At 41.8% G+C, this 22345-nt stretch overlaps 1 protein-coding gene across 1 annotated transcript in view; it reads left to right on the top strand.

The window, feature by feature from the left end:
- ADCY8 (adenylate cyclase 8) overlaps window positions 1–22345 on the top strand; it is a gene marked incomplete at its 5' end in the record, with an annotated part of 226442 nt that overhangs the window by 103491 nt on the left and 100606 nt on the right. The window contains one exon of the mRNA XM_008065444.2: window positions 2694–2964. Within this exon, the coding sequence (XP_008063635.2) occupies window positions 2694–2964 (271 nt within the window). The remainder of the gene's footprint in view (window positions 1–2693; window positions 2965–22345) is intronic.

Raw genomic sequence — 22345 nt, 5'->3', positions numbered from 1 at the left:
TACTTTTTCCCAGTCTGTAGGCTGTCTCCCTGCTCTCTTGATGGTTTCTTTGGCTTTGCAGAAGCTTGTCCATTTAATAAGGTCCCATTTGTCTATCTTCTCTCTTATGACCTGTAGGCTTTGGGTTTTGTACAGGAATTGGATGACAGTTCTGATTTCCATGAGAGTATTTCCTTCCTTTTCTAAGGTTCTTATGGTTTGAGGTTTTACATTTAGGTCTCTGATCCATTTGGAGTTAACCTTTGTGCATGGGGATAGATAGGGGTCCTGTTTCAATCTTCTGCATGTGGTCAGCCAGTTTTTCCAGCACCATTTACTGAATAGGTTCTCCTCTCCCCAGTAGTAGGTGGTGGGGGCTTTGTCGAAGATGAGTTGGTTGAGAAATTGAGGTTTTGCTTCCGGAATCTCAATTCTGTTCCATTGATCTATATGCCTGTTCCTGTACCAATACCAAGCTGTTTTGATGATTGTAGCTTTATAGTAAAGTTTGAAGTCTGGTATTGTGATATCACCTGCTTTTTTTTTTTTTTTTTTTTTGCTGAGGATTGTTCTGGCTATTCTTGGACGTTTGTGTTTCCATATGAATTTCTGTGTTGTTTTTTCTAGGTCTGAAAAGAATGTTGTTGGTAATTTAATGGGTATTGCACTGAATTTGTAGATTGCCTTAGGTAAGATGGACATCTTCATGATGTTGATTCTTCCAATCCATGAGCATGGGATATTTTTCCACTTGTTCGTGTCAGCTTTGATTTCTTTGAGCAGTGTTTTGTAATTTTCATTGTAAAGGTCTTTCACGTCTCTGGTTAGGAAGATGCCAAGGTATTTCATTTGCCCACTCTCACCCCTCCTGTTCAACATAGTATTGGAAGTCCTGGCTAGAGCAATCAGAGAAGAGGAGGCAATCAGAGGTATTCAAATAGGAAAAGAGGAAGTCAAGTTATCTCTCTATGCAGATGATATGATTGTGTACCTTGAAAGCCCAAGAGAATCTGTCAAAGGCCTCTTTACATTGATAAAGGCCTTTGGCAAAGTCTCAGGATACAAAATAAATGTACAAAAGACAATCGCATTTCTCTACACCAATAATAAACAAACAGAAACCCAAATAAAAAACACAATTCCACTCACAATAGCCACAAAAAAAGTACAATGTATTTTAAAATTCCACTCTAAAATATTTTTTAACTTCTTTGCTTCCTTTGATATATTGTTTTTGGAATTACAAAAGGCAAGAAAAGTATTAAGCATTCATTCATGCAAAGAAACACCAAAGTCGGCTTAGGGAAATGACTTCTGAGCCGAATCCAGGTGTAGGAAACTATTAGCAAGCATGCAATAGCACACTGAATTGGGAAAAGTGCCAATTACTTGAGAGAGCATAGGGGGCTATATTGAAGGAGTGTCAGAAAATGAGCTTTGAAGTGACAGGGCCAGAGAATGAAGGCCTTGGAGGCCTTATTCAGAAGTTAGTCTATCTCCTGTAAGTTTTGAGGAGGCACGGAATACATAATAGTAATGGGATCATGATGGCAGTTTTTAGAATTCTCCTAATAACTTAAGTGTTTGCTTTTATAGTGTATACAGTGTACCGTGCACTGTTTTGACCTTACAATGAATCAACTCTTATAATACTCAGCATGACCTTGTGAGATAGGTACTATTATATTTCTTATTTCACAGGTGAGAAAATGGACTCAGACAGGTGAAGCAATTGGTCCACGGTCTCTCAGCTGCCACATGGTAGAGCTAGGGTTTGAATACAAGTGATCTAGCAACAAAATCCATGTTATAACCACCTTGCCAGTCTATGCAGATCACAGTATAGTACTGTACGTAGTCTGACTGATTGAGTTAGATAGTTATGAGGAAAGGGAAAACTCTTCCCCAGAAGAATTTGCCATGTAAAGTTTCCAAGAATCAAGTTTGATCCTGAAGGTCCAGATGTCATATGGTATTTTGCTAAAAAAGAAACTTGAGTCATGAGCTACAGAGGCTGACAATTGTGCAGCAATGAGTCATTTCACTTGTGAGTTAGCGTAGCCAGCAGCCAGGCTGGCCGTGTCCACAGCTTTGTTCTCTGCTTTTTGTAATACACATGCTTTGGGGAAATTATAACTTACAGTGGTTTTTCCAAAGGACCCTCAATGTAGCTTTAGGAATTTTAAGACCTGCCCTTGTTCTTAAAAAGATTATAAACAAGTTGAGGAAGCAAGGCACAAATATATGAAAACTGAAATGATAGGAAAAGTTCCAAGATGATAAGAGAACTGTTGTTGCATGTGATTTGGACAATAATTGCAAATGAGGATCAGAAATACTTATATCACTTGTATTTCCAAAATAGTCAACACCACTGAAAAAATCACTTATTCTTAATGTGTACTGGGATCAGGCTGACAGTCCTAAGAAAAGCCAAAAGATTTGCTTAGTTGTGGCTTAGCAAGGTTGTATTTTATTAAAGGCTACAGTGTTCCCTGGGGTAAAGTCACTGAGACCCTACTCATGGATTCATGCTTCTATTTTCTCTTATTCTTTCCACCTTTTGGGAGGACAAGTATTGTCCTTGAGGACATGTTCCTAACAGCACCCCATGTGCAGCCCTGATGTTGGCTTTGCACAGGACAAAAAAAACCAGCTATAGCCTTTGCAGGCAACATCAGGAATGTGTAATGACCTATGCCTTGTACATACAGGAGGATTCACATTTCCAAAGCCACACTGGACTGCCTCAACGGTGACTATAACGTGGAAGAGGGTCATGGTAAAGAGAGGAACGAATTCTTGAGGAAGCATAATATAGAGACCTATTTAATTAAGCAGCCTGAGGAGAGTCTGCTGACCTTGCCTGAAGATATCGTCAAGGAGTCCGTGAGCCCCTCAGACCGAAGAAACAGTGGGGCGACGTTCACAGAAGGATCCTGGAGCCCCGAACTGCCCTTCGATAACATCGTGGGGAAACAGAATGTAAGTCCTCTCTGCCTGCTTCTGGTTAGCCGCAAATGCATGCTCGCGTGCATCTCCAACCCAGACACCACAGAGAAAACTGATTCATCTTTAACCTTTTCTTGACTGATCACCATAATTGCAAATGATCAAACGTATCTCCATTATCTCCTCAGGTCAGAATTAACCTCTATGCAATTTCAGGAAATGCCAGAAATGCCAAAGGGTTCTTAACACCCTCTCCCTTTTCATTTGTGTGGTTGTTTTTTCTAACCTAGCTAATAATAAATGTCATGTGAAACTGAATTGTAATCTTACCGCAAAAAAATTAACTCATATTGGAAAAGATAAGCCTGCTGTTATTAAACTAAAGGAGGGTCAAGTGCAAGAGAATGCCCCTTTGTAGGTAGCTGGCTGTCAGCAGGTCTGTGCTGTCCTCTGAGAGTCAGAATCGGGAGGACGCTGCTGATTTGGAAATATGAAAACAGCATTATGTGATGCCCAGAGTTAGGGAGTTCAAGAGCAGCATACAATTTCAAAGCCACCCACAGAATCCTATTTTTATGAAGCGTGAATTTGCATCTTGTGTGAAGGACGGGGCTACAATGTAAGTTCAAAAAGAGTAGATCGTCAAAACCAAAATTATGTTTAAAATTCTTTCTTTCAATATTAGAATCATGCTAAACTCAATGAGATGCTCCGTCTCTGAGAGCCACTAGAGAACTGAGGCTGGACAAGGTCAAGAACCAAGGTGAACAAAGAGTTTCTGTCCTCACCATAATGCTGGTTCACAGCCTTGGCAAAGTCACCTGCTCTAATATAGATTTTCCCTTTAACCATTTAGACAGAGCTCATATAGTTGAAGTCAGGCAAGTTAAATGATACGGCTCCACTGTGCTTTTTCTGAAAAGAAATTAATGGTGGGCGGGGGGAGCCAGTATTTAAGACTTATCTGACAATTTCTGACATAAGCCTGAGCCAAGAAGAAGCTGAAAGTATTCCAAAGTATACAGACCCAGCCAATAATGTCTGGAGCTTTTTGAAGACATATAAAGGCTAATTTTTAAAATCCATAGACCTGAATATTTCTCATTCACTTGTAGATAAGCAAGATCTGTGTGCTTAAAGAAATGTAAAACAGAAAAGGTTAAAATGCTGAAAGTCTTTCTTCTGCATTTGAAAGACTGATGGGGTACTCTGAATCAAGATGGTCTTCCAGTTTTTTATTGGAATCCATGGGAAGGAGCTATGAAACAGTGCATGGGTCAGATTTCCCTGGGAAAAGCTGCTAGCCTGCATGCCCTGCAAGAGTTGACCATTAGGTCTTATACTATTTGTTTTGTGAGTGTTTGATTTCCCAAGAAATTATTATACCCACACAAGTCATAAATGATTGCAATGCCTATTTCTTTCCCTCTATGAATTGGTGTGCATGGCACAGTTTGCTATGATATAAAATAATGATCCAGGATATTTCCTGGAGTGGGTGCATGGCCAGCCAGCAGAGCCCTCTCTGCTGCTTCTGCCTGTTGGTAACTTGAGTCTGAACGCCAGTAACTTCAAGAGAAGATGCATGCCTTATCCTAAATACCTCAGTAATTCTACTTAAAGTTCCCTTTCTTCGTTTTTTATCTTATTTTATTTTATTATTATTTTTGAAAGCTCTCTCCATTTAAGCTGACTGCGGGAATTGAGATAATTCCTTATTCTATTCTCAGTTGTACCTGACCTTGCTACTTATAATTGGGAAGACTATGGTTTTATTCTATTACTGGTTGATCTGGTGAAATTGTATAGGAATATTTGAACTATTTCTTTGCTAATTTCCTAAAGATATTTGCTGGTGTCATCAAATAGTTACTATGAAAGATGAGATCATTATTAGCCAATATTATTCTTGTTGTTTAACCATACTGTATATTCCTTATGATGCCTGAGTTTTGCCTGGCTGTAACCCCTCTGTGCTATTCTTCAGCATGAATAATTTCAATCGCATTGATGTCTTCAGATTGAAGAGCCAGTGAATGTCTGCTGGTGTTCATAAATAGCCACGTGGCTCTAATAACATTTTGGAAATGACTGAGCTGATGAAAGTAGTTGCAAGCATTCAGAGTTTGTACTTATGCTCAACTCTAGAAGTCAGTGAGCCATATGTGCAATTCAGAGAAATAATGTGTCCCTGGGAGAGATCAAGACTGGTCTGGCTGAGCCTACGCTGTGCGAAAATACCCAGTCAATTCCACGGAAGCCCTGACCATCTGAGCGTTTGCATAACACATATAAAACATACTAATGCTTCATTGGAGATTTTCTAGCTAAATTGGCCAGATGTTTTGGCTTCTATTGATTCATAATGTGTGCTTAGACGTATTTTTAATGACACCAGATTGCTGTGTCACATTCTGTGCTACGTAGGCAGCAGATGTTCAGATAGTTACATCCTCATGTATTCATTCATTCAATAAGGATTAATTGAACATGTATTACACACCAGCTACTGCTAGTAAAAAATAAAAGAGAGAGAGAGAGAAAAAGGACAGTTAAAAAACACTTTGGAGGCGAAGTCAGCCAGTAGTTTATATTCTTCATTGGGATAGGAATTATATCTGTTTTACTTACCATTGTTTAGCCCATAATGAGAACAATACCTGGTGAATCACAGGACTTGATTAAAGTTGTTGAATGAATGAATAAAATGATAGATGTGGGTTGTAAGGAGAGGAACCAGTTAATTTTGATTTCTAGGTTTTTTGCTTGGGTGGCTCAGTGGATGATAGAACCGAAATAAGCAATATGAGAATGAAAGGAGGTTGGGAAGGGAAGACTGGGAATTCAGTTTGGGACATGTTGAGCTTGAGGAACCTGGGAGACATCCAGGAAGAGATATCCAAAAGGCTGTTGAACATACACTTCTGAAGCTCAGGCATAAAGTAACTGTGCAAGCGACATGGATCTGGTAGCCACGAGTACTTGAAGAAGTCATGACAGTAAAAGAGACCACTGTAGAGACTATGTAAAATTAAGTGATGAGAAGGCACAGGGCAGACCTTGAGGAATACCAGATGGAAGGTAAAAAAAAAAGAGGACTACTTGAGAGACAGAGAGGCAGCAAAGTGTTCAGAAGAGAACTAGGGAATGCGATGTCATAAAATCTTAGAGAAGATAACACTTTCAGAAGGAGGAGCCCACCCACAAAGTCAAATGTAGCCAAGAGGCCCAGCAGGATGAAAACTGAAAACTGCCTATTGGAGAATTGAAGGGAAGAATATCACTGGTAATAGTCAGAAGTCACGTTGTCAAAATTGATAGAGAGAGCTCTGAGTTTCCAAGAATAACTCCAACTCCATTCCTGTTCCCTCTCCTCTGTCAATGGCTGGGAAGATCAATAAGTCACTAAGTATTATTTCTGGTTCCTCATGTCAGTCTTCCAGTTCGTGTCTTTACCTGCCTGTATGTCCATGGTTTTGATGTTGTGCGTCTTCCCTGTCCCTAAATGTGTATCCGCTGGGGTTAAAATTGCTGGCTTGACCAAGTACTAGTATCCAGGTTATTTCTAGACGTCCTGAGCACCCATGCTTTGTATCCCTGACTCCTGATGTGCAGATGTTCTGCACATTGATTTGATGTCTTGGCTTCCTGAACCCTGGCTCAGTTACCAGTGAGAATTCTCATGCCTTGGGTCTCCAAGTGGAATGAAAGCAAGTAAACTAGAAGGCAAAAAGTTTATGACCACAGGTGGATTGTTGGAATTTCAGATTACAAAAGTAGAAGTAGGTAGTTGAAGTAGACCAAAAGCAAACATTTTCATGTTTGGAGGAGGAGATCCAGAAATGTCAAGGCTAGGTTGTTAGATGAGCCATCAATGTGGACATCAACTATCTCCACATAAAAATTATATTGGAAATAAAAGGAAGACTTAAGAAAAGGGTCCTGGTAATAAAGAGTATATTTTTCTCTTCTGGTTTGTGCTCTGACTAAAATCTGTGTCTGAGCTTGAGTTGTTGTTCATTAAGTTATTCAACAGTTATACAAGGCCAGGCATGGTGGTGGCTCATGACCATAATCCCAGCACTTTGGGAGACTGAGACAGGAAGATTGCTTGAGGCCAGGAATTTGAAACCAGTCTGGGCAACATAGTGAGACTCCATCTCTACAAAAAGTTTTTAAAAAGTAAAAATTAGACAGATGCGGTGGTAGCCTCCTATAATCCCAGCTACTCCAGAGACTGGAGCAAGAAGCTCAATAGAACCTGCAGTGAGCCATGCCACCGCAATCTAACCAGGGCAACAGAGTGAGACCCTGTCTCAAAACCAAACAAACAAAAAAAAAGTTGCTCAAGTATACCAGATGTTGAGGATCCAGTAATGAATCCAAGTGCTCCAGGAGCTGACATTTCAAGGGAGTGAGCAATGTAGACAATTGACCAAAACCTGTGAGTGCTATGAAGGAAACAGACACATGAGAGCAGACAGAATGACTGCAGATAGAATTGTCAGAGACGGCCTCTCTGAAGATTCACGTTGAGTGCTCAAAGGACCCTGTATGCAAGTAATCAGGAGAAGAGAAAGCTAAAGCAAAGATATAGCTAGAACAAACCCCTTGAGGTGGAAGAGAGTTTAGTGTGTTAGAAAAAGAACAAAAAGGCCCAAGTGGTAGAGCACAGTAAGCAGGGAAAAGGGCTGTCAACTGGAGCTGACGGGGCTGGGAGTGCCATCCTGTAAGTCCTTGTTTATGTATTACATTCTAGGAGACGTGATAGAAGGCGGTGGCATGATCTAATTTAGATTTTTAAGAGATTGCTTTGGCTGCCTGTGGAGAGTAGACTGGAGGGGTAAGAGTGGACATGTTAGACAAAATGCATTGTAGACTTAAGATTTACAAGAGGATACCAAAGGGGAAGGCTTCTGTATAACTGTAAAATGTATTGTGTGAAGGACAACAACCGTTTTAACCTGATTGTTATGACAAGGGGTATGCCAAAAGAGGCAGAGGTACTCTTTGAGAGGCAAGTCCCCTTTCGGAGACTGGGGTCTGTCCCCCATATATTGTAGAGGTGTCTCCTTCATTTCATCCAGCCCTTTTCCATGGTTTATGGCATCAGAATCCAGGCATACGTCCGTTACTCCTCCAGGCCTTTTAGAAGAGTCACACGGAGAAAAGTGCTCATTGGACACCTCAGTGGTATATTTTAATCAACACTGCACAATGGACTGACTTTGGTCATTATCATTATCTTGAGGTCAGTGTCAATGTGTGCACCTTGAGGATGATAAGCATACATGGAATCTCTAGGTGTTACACAACACATGGAAAACAACTTCATTGCCAAGAATAGAGATGCATGTCCACGGGGTCAATGATAGTACAGGAGTAGAGAGCTTAAGCCCAGGTACCATGTTGGGAAGAGTGCACACCTTCTTTCCATTCGATTCTCACACCAACCTTATGGGGTAAGTGTGATGTGCCTGTTTCACAAATGAGATCGTTGTGATTCAGAGATATTGACAAATTCCCTGAAGGACAGTAGCCAGTAAGTAGCACAGCTGTAATTAGAACCCAGTTCTAAAGACACATGCTTTCCATCAGGCCACACCGCTTCTCTCTTTGTGGCCTGAGGACCTGTGCTGTGTTTCTACCTTCTGCTGTGTTTTCAGATCTGTCATCCATAGGCATGTAAGTGAGGATATGTGTGGTGTGATGTGTGTGTGTATGTGTGTGTTATGCATATGTAGTGTGTATGCAGCACATGTGTAGTGGGGGGGGTATGTGTACAGATGTGTTTAGCGTGTGTGTGGTGTGCGTATGTTTTGTGGTGTGTGGTATATATGCGGCGTGTGCAGTGTGCCGTGCAGTGATGTGTATGTGATGTGTGTGTGGTGTGTATGTGTGTATCTATGCGTGTATTCACCCTGTTATATATTTGGGTCGCCCTTTCATACTGATGGGTATGTGTGCATGTATTCATCCTGCCACATGTATGGGATATTTAGAAATTTGGGGGGAAATTTCAGGAAATGACCAGCTACTCCTCCAACTAATTTTTGGAAATCCTACCTGAGTGTCCTGGCATGATGATTATTTACATGGAAAAAAACAAAGCTGGGAAGCCTCTCACACCTTGGTAAAACAAACAAGCAACCATTTTATTTAGTCCCACTTGAATTGGAGAATGTTGAGATGAGAAGGAAAAGAATGTGGAGAGAGTGGGGGCTGACTGGGCTGGCAAGCAAGATAAAAGAACATATTTCAGTTACTACATCTTTGCCAGCTCCAGCTGGGACTTTTCTTAGCCCCTGTTCTCTGTATCCATTGGGAAAGAATTCTCAGATGATCACCGTCCTGATTAAAACCCTCATGGAGATCCGATGCTGGCCCTCAGGTTTCTCAAAGTAGACTGGTTAGTCCTATAGGCTGGGGTCTTATGATCCTGGGGTAAACCTCTGCAGATCCCAAAATTTGCCCACATGATAATGGAGGGCTTAAGCAAAAACTCAGCAGAACTGAGACATGGCGCTGACTTCTCCACAAATTATGGAGAGACCTTGGGTAGCCATTTTTCCCCTCCCAGACTCTGTGTCCTCATGTGTGAGATGGTAGAACTGGACTGGATGACCAGCTCTGACATTCCTCCATTCAATTACTCCAATTCAGACATATGCTGGGAGACTGTGGCCATACTGGTGAGTTACATACACTCTAGAATTCTACCCTCCAAAGCTCAGAGAATGAATAATTCACTAGGAAGTCATGGGAACACTCACTGTTTGCAGTTATCTTGGTATAGGATAACAGTTATGCTTATCCTAATGAACTGTCTTAAACATAAATATCAAATTTAACAACAGGAGTAAAAGTGAAAAACAACAACAAAAAGAAATATTTGAGGTAAAATTGCACCTAACTAGGGTAATGAGATTTATGCTTTTTTTTTAACATTCTGGATAATAATTGAGTTTTGATTTTATGAAGATATCATTACACACATCATCCCACTTTGCCTATTTTCAAGATCCTGGTTTCAACATGATCATTGTGTTTTCTTGTTGAGTAATAATGATCCTTGGGACTTGGTTTCTTTCCATCTTGTTTCTTCCCCTAAAAGGTCGGATTCGAGCTAAGTGATAGGTCCCTTTTTATGTGCATACAAATGCTCACAAGAAAAAGAACTTTCTAAATTCAAACCCATTTTACTTTAAACTTGGGAAAGTCAGTCTCACAAAGATGTTCATTTGTTCACCCATTCATTCAGTCAATCATGTGTCAACTACTTACTAAAAAGCTATACTTTTCCAGGTAAGGTGTTAGGAGCTGGGGTTAGAGAGATGAAAGTGGTCCAAGCTCTCAAGAAGCTCGTGGCTCAGTGGTGTTACTAACAGATCAATAGACTCAATGTGAACCTGGCTTTCGTTGTAGCAGAACAGTTGATTGGAGTTAATCAGGGACAATCTTCCCAAAGACATGACATTTAAGCTAAGATCTACAGGAAGGCAGGATTTAAGCCAAGAATGAGGGAACAAGACCCCAGGAAGAGGGAAAATGCAAGTCCACCATCTCAGCCTGAGTTTTATCAATCAAGAACAAAGCACAGGCATCTCTTTCTCCACAGGGAACCCCGATCTGCAATTCCTCCCCCTAAAATCACCTGCAATATTGACTATTGGTCTTTAAAAAGAAGGTGTGCTTTCAGAGTTAACTACCTCTGTGATAAGCTACAGAATAGGATTATCCAATTTCAATCTCAATATGCAGAAAATCACAGGCAATTTTTTCCCCACAGATAATTTGTTTTTAACCATTTTATCATCAAATTGAGTTCTGATGTTCATTGGATGAGACATCTGAAGGCTTAGAGTCAAGAACATGGAAGACTTTGGAAATTTCCCTGAAGTCAATCGGCACTCTTCCAGTAACATGGCTTTTCCTTGACAGTGAAACTCCCCAGGCTGTCCTTAGCCCAGACTCTGAAGATAGCTGCTGAGTTCAGCCATGGAGAGTCATTAGAGGGGTCTGGTTTTTCACTCTGTTCAGAAAGACAAGTGGATTTGAAGCCTTCCAGGGAGCGTTGAGTGGATTAAGTAGGCAAATTGATCCATTTGCTTTGACAAATCATCCTTCCTTGTTTCTCTAAAGCTCCTGGGGTAGACTAAGGTGGAAGAGATAAAGGCAGAAATAGGCATGAGACTCAGGTAGAATTGTAGATCTGAAAAATGTGCATTTAAGTTGTCAAGCATACAACATGCAGCCTGTGGTTACCCCATGTCCAATAACCTTTTGAAACTTTTCTAAACAAACAAGTTGTACTCTTTCCTTCACCAGAGATTATTTGTTTGGGGAGTCATAAAAGTGTGTCCTGATGCATAAGAGCCAATAAATGTATAATATCTTAAATATTTAAAAGTAAATGTAGCCGGGCTCGGTGGCTCAGTCTGTAATCCCGCGCCTTTGGGAGGCTGAGGTGAGTGGATTGCCTGAGCCCGCGGGTTCGAGACCCGCCTGGGCAGCGAGACCTCATCTCTACAATAAATCAAAAAAATCAGCCGGGCGTGGTAGCGCATGCCTGTAATTACGGCTACTCTGAAGGCCGAGGTGGAAGGATCGCCGGAGCCCAGCAGGTCGAGGCTGCGGTGGCCGGGAGCGGCCACTGCACTCCAGTCTGGGCGACAGAGTGAGACGCCAACTCAAAAAAAAAAAAAAGTAAATGTATGATATTTTATTTTTACGCTATTTAGTTTTTTTTAGAGACAGGGTGTCACTCTTGTCCCCCTGGCTAGAGCATAGTGGCACCATCATAGCTTACTGTAGGCTGTAGGTTCAAATCCCTGGGACCAAGCGATCCTTCCACCTCAACCTCCCAAGTATCTGGGACTACAAGTGCATCCCACCACTCCCAGTTAATTTTTGTATTTTTTGTAGAAATGAGGTCTTTCTATGTTGCCCAGTCTGGTCTCGAACTCCTGGCCTCCAGCGATCCTCCTGCCTAGGCCTCCCAAAGTGCTGGGATTACAGGCATGAGCCACTGCACTCGGCCAGATGTCTGATATTTTAAATATGTGAAGACAGATAGGAAAAGAATAAGCAAAAATCTAGATTGTTTTTTACCTTGACTTATTTTCTCAATTTGAAAGCAAAAAAAAAAAAAAGGGATTTATTTTAAATTAATCTTGGTGCTTCCTTTGCCAATGACTAGGCTCAGGTTCTTCCTCATAAAATTTCTTCATTGAACTACATCAAGATTGTCCTTGTCTTTTTTGCCTCTTTAAACTTTTTATTGTTTTGACCCAGTGCAATTCATATATATCAGGGTTTTGCTTTCCAAACAGAATTGCATTTGGTGTGAGTGAATTTGTATTCCCATTTTTTAAAGCGATTTGAAACATGTGTCATGGCCCAGCTGTGTTACCACTCTACACAAATGAGTCTTATCACTCTCAAGTGATGGAATTCCAGCCCGAGAAAAGACGCTTGATACTGCTGTAGGCCTGAAGAACCTCATCCTGGTACTTGTATACATACTTATGTTTACTCCACCTGGTGTTCAAAGGGAATTACAGTGGCTTATCTTCAGTAAGCATGCAATATGGATGGAAATTTTTTGCAAGGTCCTCTCCCATCTCAGGAATTCCCAAACTACTACCATGAATTTCAGGTTACAAGCCACTGGGTTTGGCAGTGTCTCTTCCCACTCTATGACTTACATTACCTTGAGTCCCCTAAAGAATTGCTTCATTCTGTGAGATAATAAGAAATTTGACACATCGTATGTGATATTACCCACTCAGGATTCTAGATCTTGGGAGAACTTAAACACAAGGCCAGTCCTAGGTGATAAGCTCAGAAACAAACACTAGGAATAATAGCAACCCAGAGAAGCTAAACTGATTAGGCCATTCCAACAGAAAAGTGTGTGCTGGGAAGTTTAGGGAAGAGGAGGAAGAAGCCACAGGGCCCCAAAGATGTAACAGTTTTGCCCCATCCTAAGTGGTTTGTACATTTTCCAGTTTTGCCCTAGGGAGAAGTAAGAGAAGTTGGATTCCTGGAGATCAGTAATCCATAATTCCTCTGGAAACAAATTAAGGAAAGCATCGATTACTAAATTCGATTAGTCAATTGTATAATAGGAGGCTGAAAAAACTCATGCAGATAGATTTAAAACACCAAACATGAGCAACTTACCAGCATCTCAAGGTATAATACTTCTTTCATCCACCTAAATTAAGTTACTTCTAAACCTTAAAAGAGTAAAAAGTTTAAATAATAATTATATTTCAATTTTCCCCGTTTCTGCTAAGAAAATACACACACATGCTAAGAAAATACACACATAACCACTTTCGTTTCCTCGTGGCATTGTCATTTCTGAAAAATCTACATCTTTGATGTTCACAAGAAAACTGAATAACATAGGTCCTGATATATGTTTGTTTATTTGTTTTCTAAGCTGAAATTCTCCAGGTTGCTGATCCAAGGTCATTTCAGCCCAGGTTTTTCACTACTATGAGTACTTTGATTCATGCCTACTCTGTGGTCTTATAAACAAGCCACTGATGTTTCAGGTTCTCTCTCCCCAACTTACCATGTGAAGCGGGAATCCTGCCTCCCTAGATCTCTTTTTTTTTTTTTTTAATTGGAGTCTCACTCGGTCGCCCAGACTGGAGGGCAGTGGCCACTCCCGGCCACCGCAGCCTCTGCCTGCTGGGGGCTCCAGCAATCCTTCCGTCTCAGCCTTCCAAGTAGCTGGAACTACAGGCGTGCACTACCACACCCAGCTAATTTTTGATTTATTGTAGAGATGAGGTCTCACCAAGTTGCCCAGGCGGGTCTCGAACCCGCGGGCTCAGGCAATCCACTCACCTCAGCCTCCCAAAGGTGAGGGATTACAGGCTGAGCCACCGAGCCCGGCTCATCCCTAGATCTTACCTGCTTTCAGCCCTATGCCACCCTAACCATACGATGAAGTCAGTGCCAGGGTTTGCATGTCAGTTCCACACATTACTATAGATGTGATATTTTGAAAGCTAGGAAATCAATTGACAACTTGCCTCAAATCATGTGACTTCAAAGTGGTCATGTCTAAATGAATATGCCAAGCTCTGTTTCAGCCAATTCTGCAAAAGTTTAACAACTTTTTTTGATTAAAAATGGCCCACGCGTGTAATGACTCAGACATAATCACATTTCCCCAGCAAGATTAGGATCTTCTTTCTGAGTAACTCAAAGAATAATATCAGAGTCAAAAATCCAGCATTAGCTAAAACTCTCAGACAAAGCTCTCAGGCAGAACAGAATCATTGCCAGACTCCACTTGACCCGAGTTAACCTGGCTGGGGTCCTTGGACCAGGGCTTGGGGACAAAATCCAGAGTGCTGGAGACTCCCTCCGTGGGCTCTGGGTCTTTTTGTCCTGAGAGCTCTACCCAGTGACGTAGAATTGTGTTGGGTCTGGAAGTGCAACTGCAGCTGACCTCTTGCCCATACCATGTCCAAAGAGACCCGGAACAGTGTGTTTGTGTCCAAAGCCACGACCCGCCAGTAGGTTGAACTGAAACAAAAGACAAGGCATTTGATGCCGGGTGAGGCGCACTGGGAAGACAGCCTGGCACTATGCTTGAATATTCCGGGACCTAAACCCAAAAGAAATTAACCATTTTCACGATCCAGCATACCATCATTAGTTGAAAGGTCAAGAGTGAGTTTATGGAGTTCACATGAGGCACAAACCAATTAACTGCCTACGGTGAGATCAGCCAGAACTAGGGACTCCTCCTCAGTCATTGTTGTACTCTCTTCATCATATATTGAAACCTCAAGACACCAAGTGACAAAGGTCAGTCAAAGGATTTCACAGATACTTTCATTCCTATCAAATTCAACATCTAGACAATATTTGGAAAATACTGGTTCTGCCTGAAGGTGGATAATGACAATTGTCCAAATGGCCTGCACCCTAGACTGGCATTGTTTGCTCATAGTTGGAGGTTGGAAACCAGGTAACGAGGGATGCTGAATCCTACAGGAGGCTTGCCAGAAATACCTCGACTAATTTTTTTTAATTTTAAAGATGTGGGGTGCAATTCAGGGTTAGTTATACAAACGTTCATTATGCAGGTACCCTTGTTGATGAGGTGTGCCCCTCCCTCCCCTGGCAGTTTCCCTCAACTGCCAATCCCACCCCCACCTCTCCTGGCAGTTTCCCACTACCGCCAGTTCCTTTCTCTGGACTATTATTTCAGCAAAGAGTGAACATTCTGACCCATGTTATATTGTTTCCTGGGGACGCCACTCCAAGACTGTTGTGAACATTACTTAAACCTCTTCCCAAAGCAGAATCCCATAGTCCTTCTCCTTCAGTAAGATCTCATTCAATATTCATTTGCTTTTTCTGGAAAACATATTATGGTGATGTAAGTGATCAAAAAAGAAAAGAAAAAGTAAGCAAGAGTTCTAAAACTAAAAAAGCATCAAGCGGATCATTTAAATGTGATGTTTCATTTTCTCTTAGTACAGACAGGAAAAGTTGCAACCATCTTGACTAACATACATTACTTACGGGGGCTAGTCCAATTCACTAGCACCCTCCACTTTTCTAAGAAGGAAACATTGTCATATAGCAGGTTCCAGGAGCCCTCATGAACATTTTCCCAAGGGTCCCCCAAGTCAACGTTCACTCAAATGCTACTTAGCACCTTCTTACCGGAAAAATATTACATCTCACATCCAAGGAAATCTCTGCTTCCTAGCCCCAGATTTGAGAAAACAATAATGATAATAACTGTGCCTTTTTCAAACATAACAAGCATTCCTCCAGAGGCCCTGAGTACAAACCATTGTAGCATCACCCTGAAACTTTTCCAAGATGTGAGCCTTTTTTAAAAAAAGAATAAATAGATGATGGATATATTAGCTAGCTTAATTCAGTCGTTCTATACCATCTGCATATATCCTAAAATCATTGTGTACCATATCATTGTATATGATTATAACTGGTCAACAAAAAAACTCACAAAATAACCTTTAAAAAAGTATCAGCCAGCCGGGCTCGGTGGCTCAGCCTGTAATCCCGCGACTTTGGGAGGCTGAGGTAAGTGGATTGCCTGAGCCCGCGGGTTTGAGACCCGCCTGAGCAACTTGGCGAGACCTCATCTCTACAATAAATCAAGAATCAGTCGGGCATGTGGTAGCGCGCGCCTGTAGTTCCAGCTACTCAGAAGGCTGAGGCGGAAGGATTGCCGGAGCCCAGTAGGTCGAGGCCGTGGTGACCGGGAGTGGCCACTGCACTCCAGTCTGGGCAACAGAGTGAGACTCCAACTCAAAAAAAAAAGTATCAGCCTTCTCTTCTGGGGATTAAATTGGCATTCTAACAAACAGTAGAGAATAAAATTATTCCAGTGTGTACTGTTGGGGTCCTCCTGGTCAGGTGTCGCGTTTCTCCCATGTCTTGCAGGACACAGGAAGTAGGATAAGAACTGAAAGGTAAAATCTCTGCCATTTCCACAACCCAAAACCTGCAGGCAGCATGTTTGAGCTAGAGTTAGGGAGGACTCCAAGTTAGAAAAATGCTGCCATAAGGGTGACGGCAGGCTATCCAGGAATTTGCTGGAGAAGCCATCAGTCCTGCCACTTGTGAGAGCAGATTCTAGCCTGATACTGGAAACAAGCAGGGTCTTTGGAAAGGGGCGAGCTGTTTCAGCAGGGGAGATGGGGACTCCACAGTTATGCCGTGAGCTTGCTTGACCTGGCATTGCCTCTAGGTCTTTCCCTAGAGGGCCAAATCAGCAATGAGTTGGCCCACGCTGTAGGAGCTCGGTCACAACTGCCCATAGCTAAATCTCAAGGCTGCCATATCTGCCTCATAGGGGAGCTAGTGAAAGATGAAGCCCTCTCACTAATGACGGTAACCTTCTTCCACAAGCTGGCTCGTGGAAACTGCACAAGCTGAAGTGAGTCCAGGTGCTGGTCCCAGAAAAGTCTCAAGGTTACCGGTTTCCAGTCCCTGGTCTCTGGTGCTCTGGCAGCCAGCACTGGGAGGTAGTGGGAGAGGCGTTCTCTGGATTCCCAAATCTGAAGCAACCCTCACACTGACTAGTGTCATAAGGCTACCTTTAAAGGCTTTGCTCTTGGCTGGAAAACCATCTGTCATGGTCGTGCCTTTTGTCTCTTGCTGATCCAAAACTAGGCATTGTCTTGAATCACAGAAAGTAAACTACATTGTATTTAATGCAGCTTGGTAAACAGACTCTTCTCCAAATTTAGAATCAATTTGGGGGAGAACAGGAAAAACTTAAAGGGACTTTTGGTAGCAAAAGGCCAGAAACATTGCCCTAGGGGTCATCTTCTTATAAAGACGTTCAACCTGTCTTCTATCCATCATCCATCCATCCATTCATTCATTTCTTCCACACATACTTATTAAGGACCTAGCAAATATGCCAGGTTCTAGAGATCCAATTATAGATAAGACACAGTGCCTGACCTCAAGGGGATCATCCTTTCAAGGAACAAACACATAATTGGGCAATTAAATGAATCACAGTAATTGTTGTGTAAGTACAGGCTCAAGAGTAGACTTCTCGGAGGAGGTGATGTCTGAATTGGTTTTTAAAGTAGCAGTAAGCCGGGCTCGGTGGCTCAGCCTGTAATCCTGCGCCTTTGGGAAGCTGAGGTGAGTGGATTGCCTGAGCCCATGGGTTCGAGACCCACCTGGGCAGAGAGACCTCATCTCTACAATAAATCAAAAAATCAGCCGGGCGTGGTAGCGCATGCCTGTAATTCCAGCTACTTGGAAGGCTGAGGAGGAAGGATTGCCAGAGCCCAGCAGCTCTAGGATGTGGTGGCTGGGAGTGGCCACTGCACTCCAGTCTGGGCAACAGAGTGAGACTCCAACTCAAAAAGTAAATAAATAAATAAAGTAGCAGTAGATGTGTGCCTAGATGTGCATGTTCCAGTGTAAGAAATAGAATTAACTGAGTATTTATCTAAAAAGTCAGATTATGTCAGGTGTCTCAGTTCCAGCACCAAGTCAGATGTCATTTTCACTGGGTCTCATATTCTGCGCAGTAGTACACAGAAGTCATGGTCAGACTAGAAAACGTTGTTATGTAGAAACTCTGTCATCTGTGCAGCGATTGGGGAAATCAAAGCCATTGCCTGGAGAAGAAAACTCAGGAGTCTAGGAGGCAACCACATGAAGGAAAAAAACCAGGTCTTTTTCGGAGATCAGAAACAGGTCCAGTGGGTGGAAGTTGTGAACAAAAGCAGGAAAGAACTTTAGAGCACTGTTTTTTCAAACAGTATTCCATGGAACATGTAAAGGCAATTCAAGAAAAGGAGGTTTTATGGCCAATAAAGTTGGGAAGAAGCAGGGTTTAAAAGTCATTTCTGCAGATCTTTTTAGTGGCTTCATCTCACTGTGAGATACCAATAGGCAGATATAATAATTTTTTTGTTCAATAAACATGAACTAAATGGCTGTAAACTATCAGGCATTGTCATAGGCACTGGAAACAAATAAACAAATGACAAAAGAGACCAAGAGACAAAGTTGAGATAATGATAAATGGCAGTAAACAAATAATGGTTCGCCATTTTCAAACTGACTGGTCCACAGAACCACTTTGTAATGAAATATCCCATCCTTATACTTTCTGAAACACATTATTTATTTATTTTTAGTCAGGGTATCACTCTGTCACCCAGGCTGGAGTGCAATGGCACAATCACACGATTCACCACAGCCTTGACTTTTTGAGTTCTAGTGATCCTTCTGCCTCAGCCTCCCAAGTAGCTGGAACTACAGGCATGTGCCACCATGCCTGGTTGATTTTTTGTTTGTTTGTGGTAGAGATGAGGTCTCAGTATGTTGTCCAGGCTGGTATCAAACTCCTGGGGCTCAAACGATCCTCCCGTCTCGGTCTCCCGAAGTGCTGGGATTACAGATGTGAACCACCACATCCCAGGGAACACATTTTCTTAGAATAAGTGAATTAGAAAGCTCTAACAATGAAATAGAACACTCTAGCACGAGAAATATGCAAGCTGATTCATAAGTGTCTATGGGGATGCTTTAAAGAGATTGGAATATGTGATCTGTAAGAGCTAAAACGTTTTTGACTCAACAAAACTGAATGTTTCTAGACAGTACACCTTCAGCTTGAAATCTTACCAAGAAGAACTTATTTGCTGTGACACACTAGTTAACAAATACCAAAGTTTATGTCCACCCAAGAAGTGATAGTTCGAGTTTCAGTGGGAACATAGATTTAGAAAAAGCAATTTCCAAAGAAAAGTCTTCTGGTCATAAACCAAATGATGAACTTAAGAAGATTCATGACTTCCTCCACCCTATTCAAATGCAAGTTATAAGAGGCTCTACCCAGACCCTTTGATTATAATTTTCACCAGTGACCCCAGGCTGTCAGGCAAGACCGTACCTTCAGAAATTCTGGTTCAGAAGCAACACTGGCCCTCATTTGTACTTTGATCTGTCAAACACCTGTGGAGGAGGACGTACTTAATGAAACACCTGAGGAGAGTATCAATCTCAGAATAAATCTAGGGGCTAACAGGTCTTTTTTGTGAAGAAACTCTGTCAGAAGATGTCATCTCAGTCACAGCTTTGACATTTCTGCTGCTCCCATCTGACCTCTCAAATATCCACATCACCTAAAGTAAATAGTATTATTTACTTATGACATTTATAACAATGCTGACAGCATTTTTTGTAACATAAATATAAATATTATTGATAACACTGCTGCTCCAATCTGACCTCCCAACTATCAAAAAGCAACAATTAAATAAATATATAAACACATTTATTATTGTGTGTAAATACAGTACATGCTTCAATTATACACTGATACATATATTCAAATATATGTGTTCAATTCTATGTTTTATATTCTATTATTTTCTTGACCTTTTCCATTTCCTTCCATTTTATCTGTTTGTTTTTCCTACTCCCTAGCCAATTGTTTAAGTTGTTTATGTGAAAGAATCTCTCATAGTTCAGAGGTCAATTTAAGACTGAAAAATCATATTTGCAAACTTATGCTATTTTTTTTAACATGATTGCAGTGTAACTCACAGTGGTGCTATAAGTCTTAAAAAGAGAAAGCTCTATTCTATTAAAAATAGTTCATTCCAGTATGACTGTAAATAGACAAATAAGACAATCATACGTATCCCAAATACAGCTTACAAATGTGTCACTGTTGAAGATATCAGTGTATGGACTTTTTGTGTTGGTGGCATCATGCCACTGAAGGTGAATATGTGGTTGGACCTTAGTGGTCATTACTAAGGGAAGAATATCAGATGACCCTAAACCATAGTCACCTCCAAAAACATGTATACTTTGCAGTGCATTTGGGTTCAAAGAAAGCAGGTGATTTGCCAATAGCCCCCCTAATGTTGGTTTGCTTGCCATCTTGAGTTAATGCTGGACCTCCCTGAGCACATATAACCTGAAGGTGTGTGGTGGATACTGGAGAGATGGCTGGTCAAACAGCATGCGTGATTATCCTATGTAATTGACAGAGCTAATGAGCCAGGAAAAGATCACTGAGAATTGACTACCTGCATAAAACACTACAGCTACATTTGCAAGGAATAAAAATTACTGCAGGGTCAAGAAAACAATTCTCCACCATAGCATCATTGACATTTTGATGAAGAAATCTCTTTCCCAGCTGTGACCTCTCTCCTGGCAGCAGTGACAAATGAAAGAAAGGTGCTTCCAAATTTCTCTTTGACTTGAAGCAACCACAGAAACAGCCAATAAAATGAGGTAAGAAGTAGAGGAGTTCTGAAAAGAGGAGGTTTCATTGGCCCCCATCCTACAGAAGTGGCCAGTGGCAGCAAAATCCTTCTCTAAATGGACAGCTGTTATACAGCACAGGCAACCAGAGCAATGTCTATTCCTAATTTCCAAATATCCTCTACAGACCAATGTCATTCCCTGGTAACATTTTCACCAGTCTACATCAATATGAGAAAACAAAGGACAAAGTAGAGAATTGTTCATTAAATTAAATGTATTTGATGTAAAGAACTGTCTTTTATTCTGAGATTATATCATTCCTGTTGGAGAAAAAAATGCCCTTTCTTCTATGAAATAATAGTCATATTAAAAGCTATAGTCGTAGTCGGGCTCGGTGGCTCAGCCTGTAATCCCGCGCCTTTGGGAGGCTGAGGTGAGGGGATTGCCTGAGCCCGCGGGTTCGAGACCCGCCTGGGCAGCGAGACCTCATCTCTACAATAAATAAGAAAAAAATCAGCCAGGCGTGGTAGCGCATGCCTGAAATTCTGGCTACTTGGAAGGCTGAGGCGGAGCCCAGTAGGTCGAGGCTGCAGTGGCCGGAAGCGGCCACTGCACTCCAATCTGGGTGACAGAGTGAGACTCCAACTCAACAACAACAAAAAAAAGTTATAGTCATGACAATTGATGCTGCTACTACTGTAATTTAAACAAATCAGTCCCCGAAATATTTTTTGAAATGTCTCTACTCTGTGAAATCCTAAGGTCTTAGAGCCACTGAAGGCTTAAGGGCATGGTAGAGTGGATAAGCCCAGTATAGTTCAAAGAAGGAAAACTGTAATAAAATGAAACTTACAGAGATACACATTCCTAACTAGGAATGTACATCGATATTGTAGTGGATTTTATCTCCAGCTGTTAGACTCCAGCTCCAAGCCCTTACCAGAGCATCCTGGCATCCTGAAGCCAGAAGGTATGGACAGACAAGGGCAGCTTGAGCACCCTTACCACCTCCTCTCCAAGATGGAAAACTAGTTTTATCATTTTACGAATATGTGGAAAGAATTTCCGCCCAATAAGCCAATAGGAAATCCACTGAGTGGCCAACAGTCCAGCTTCCTCTGCTTCCTGGGGCACTGTACTCATAACATTTAATCCCAGGGCTTAAGCCCTCCGGCCCTGCATGGATCCTGCTGTTTGATTATCTGGAACATTGGTCTCTGCTTCCTTCTCTCCGCTCAAGTCCTTCTCCTAACATACCTCCCACTAACATCTATCGTTTTCTCTGTAGTAGCCTCCTTGCTACTCAGAGCTGAAATTACCTGCTTCAGTGCCTCAAGAGCATATACTTTACTTTCTCATGTTGGCACGTGCAACTCCATCCTTTATCCTGGGGCTGAAGAAGAGGGTTTCAGTCCATTCTACCAGTGACGGGCCCTGCTCTAGAATTCTTTAAAGACTTGGAATGTATGATACACTGAATATCTTCATGAAAGTTAAAACGAAGGGTCCAACACCATAGGAAGACTCCTGATGGAGGGAGCTGAATGACTTCACAGAGGTTAAGGTCCCTGATTCCAGCTGTGGTCCTGGAGTCAGTAGCTCTGCTTCAGCTGAGAGTGATCGAGTCTCTCTGAGCCTCATGGAT

This window comes from Carlito syrichta, unplaced genomic scaffold (genome assembly GCF_000164805.1).
Source record: "Carlito syrichta isolate Samal-C Ts95f unplaced genomic scaffold, Tarsius_syrichta-2.0.1 Scaffold308355, whole genome shotgun sequence".
Classification (NCBI taxonomy): domain Eukaryota; kingdom Metazoa; phylum Chordata; class Mammalia; order Primates; family Tarsiidae; genus Carlito; species Carlito syrichta.
The sequence above is the reverse complement of the archived record's forward strand: the minus strand, read 5'-3'. Positions and strand labels throughout refer to the sequence as shown.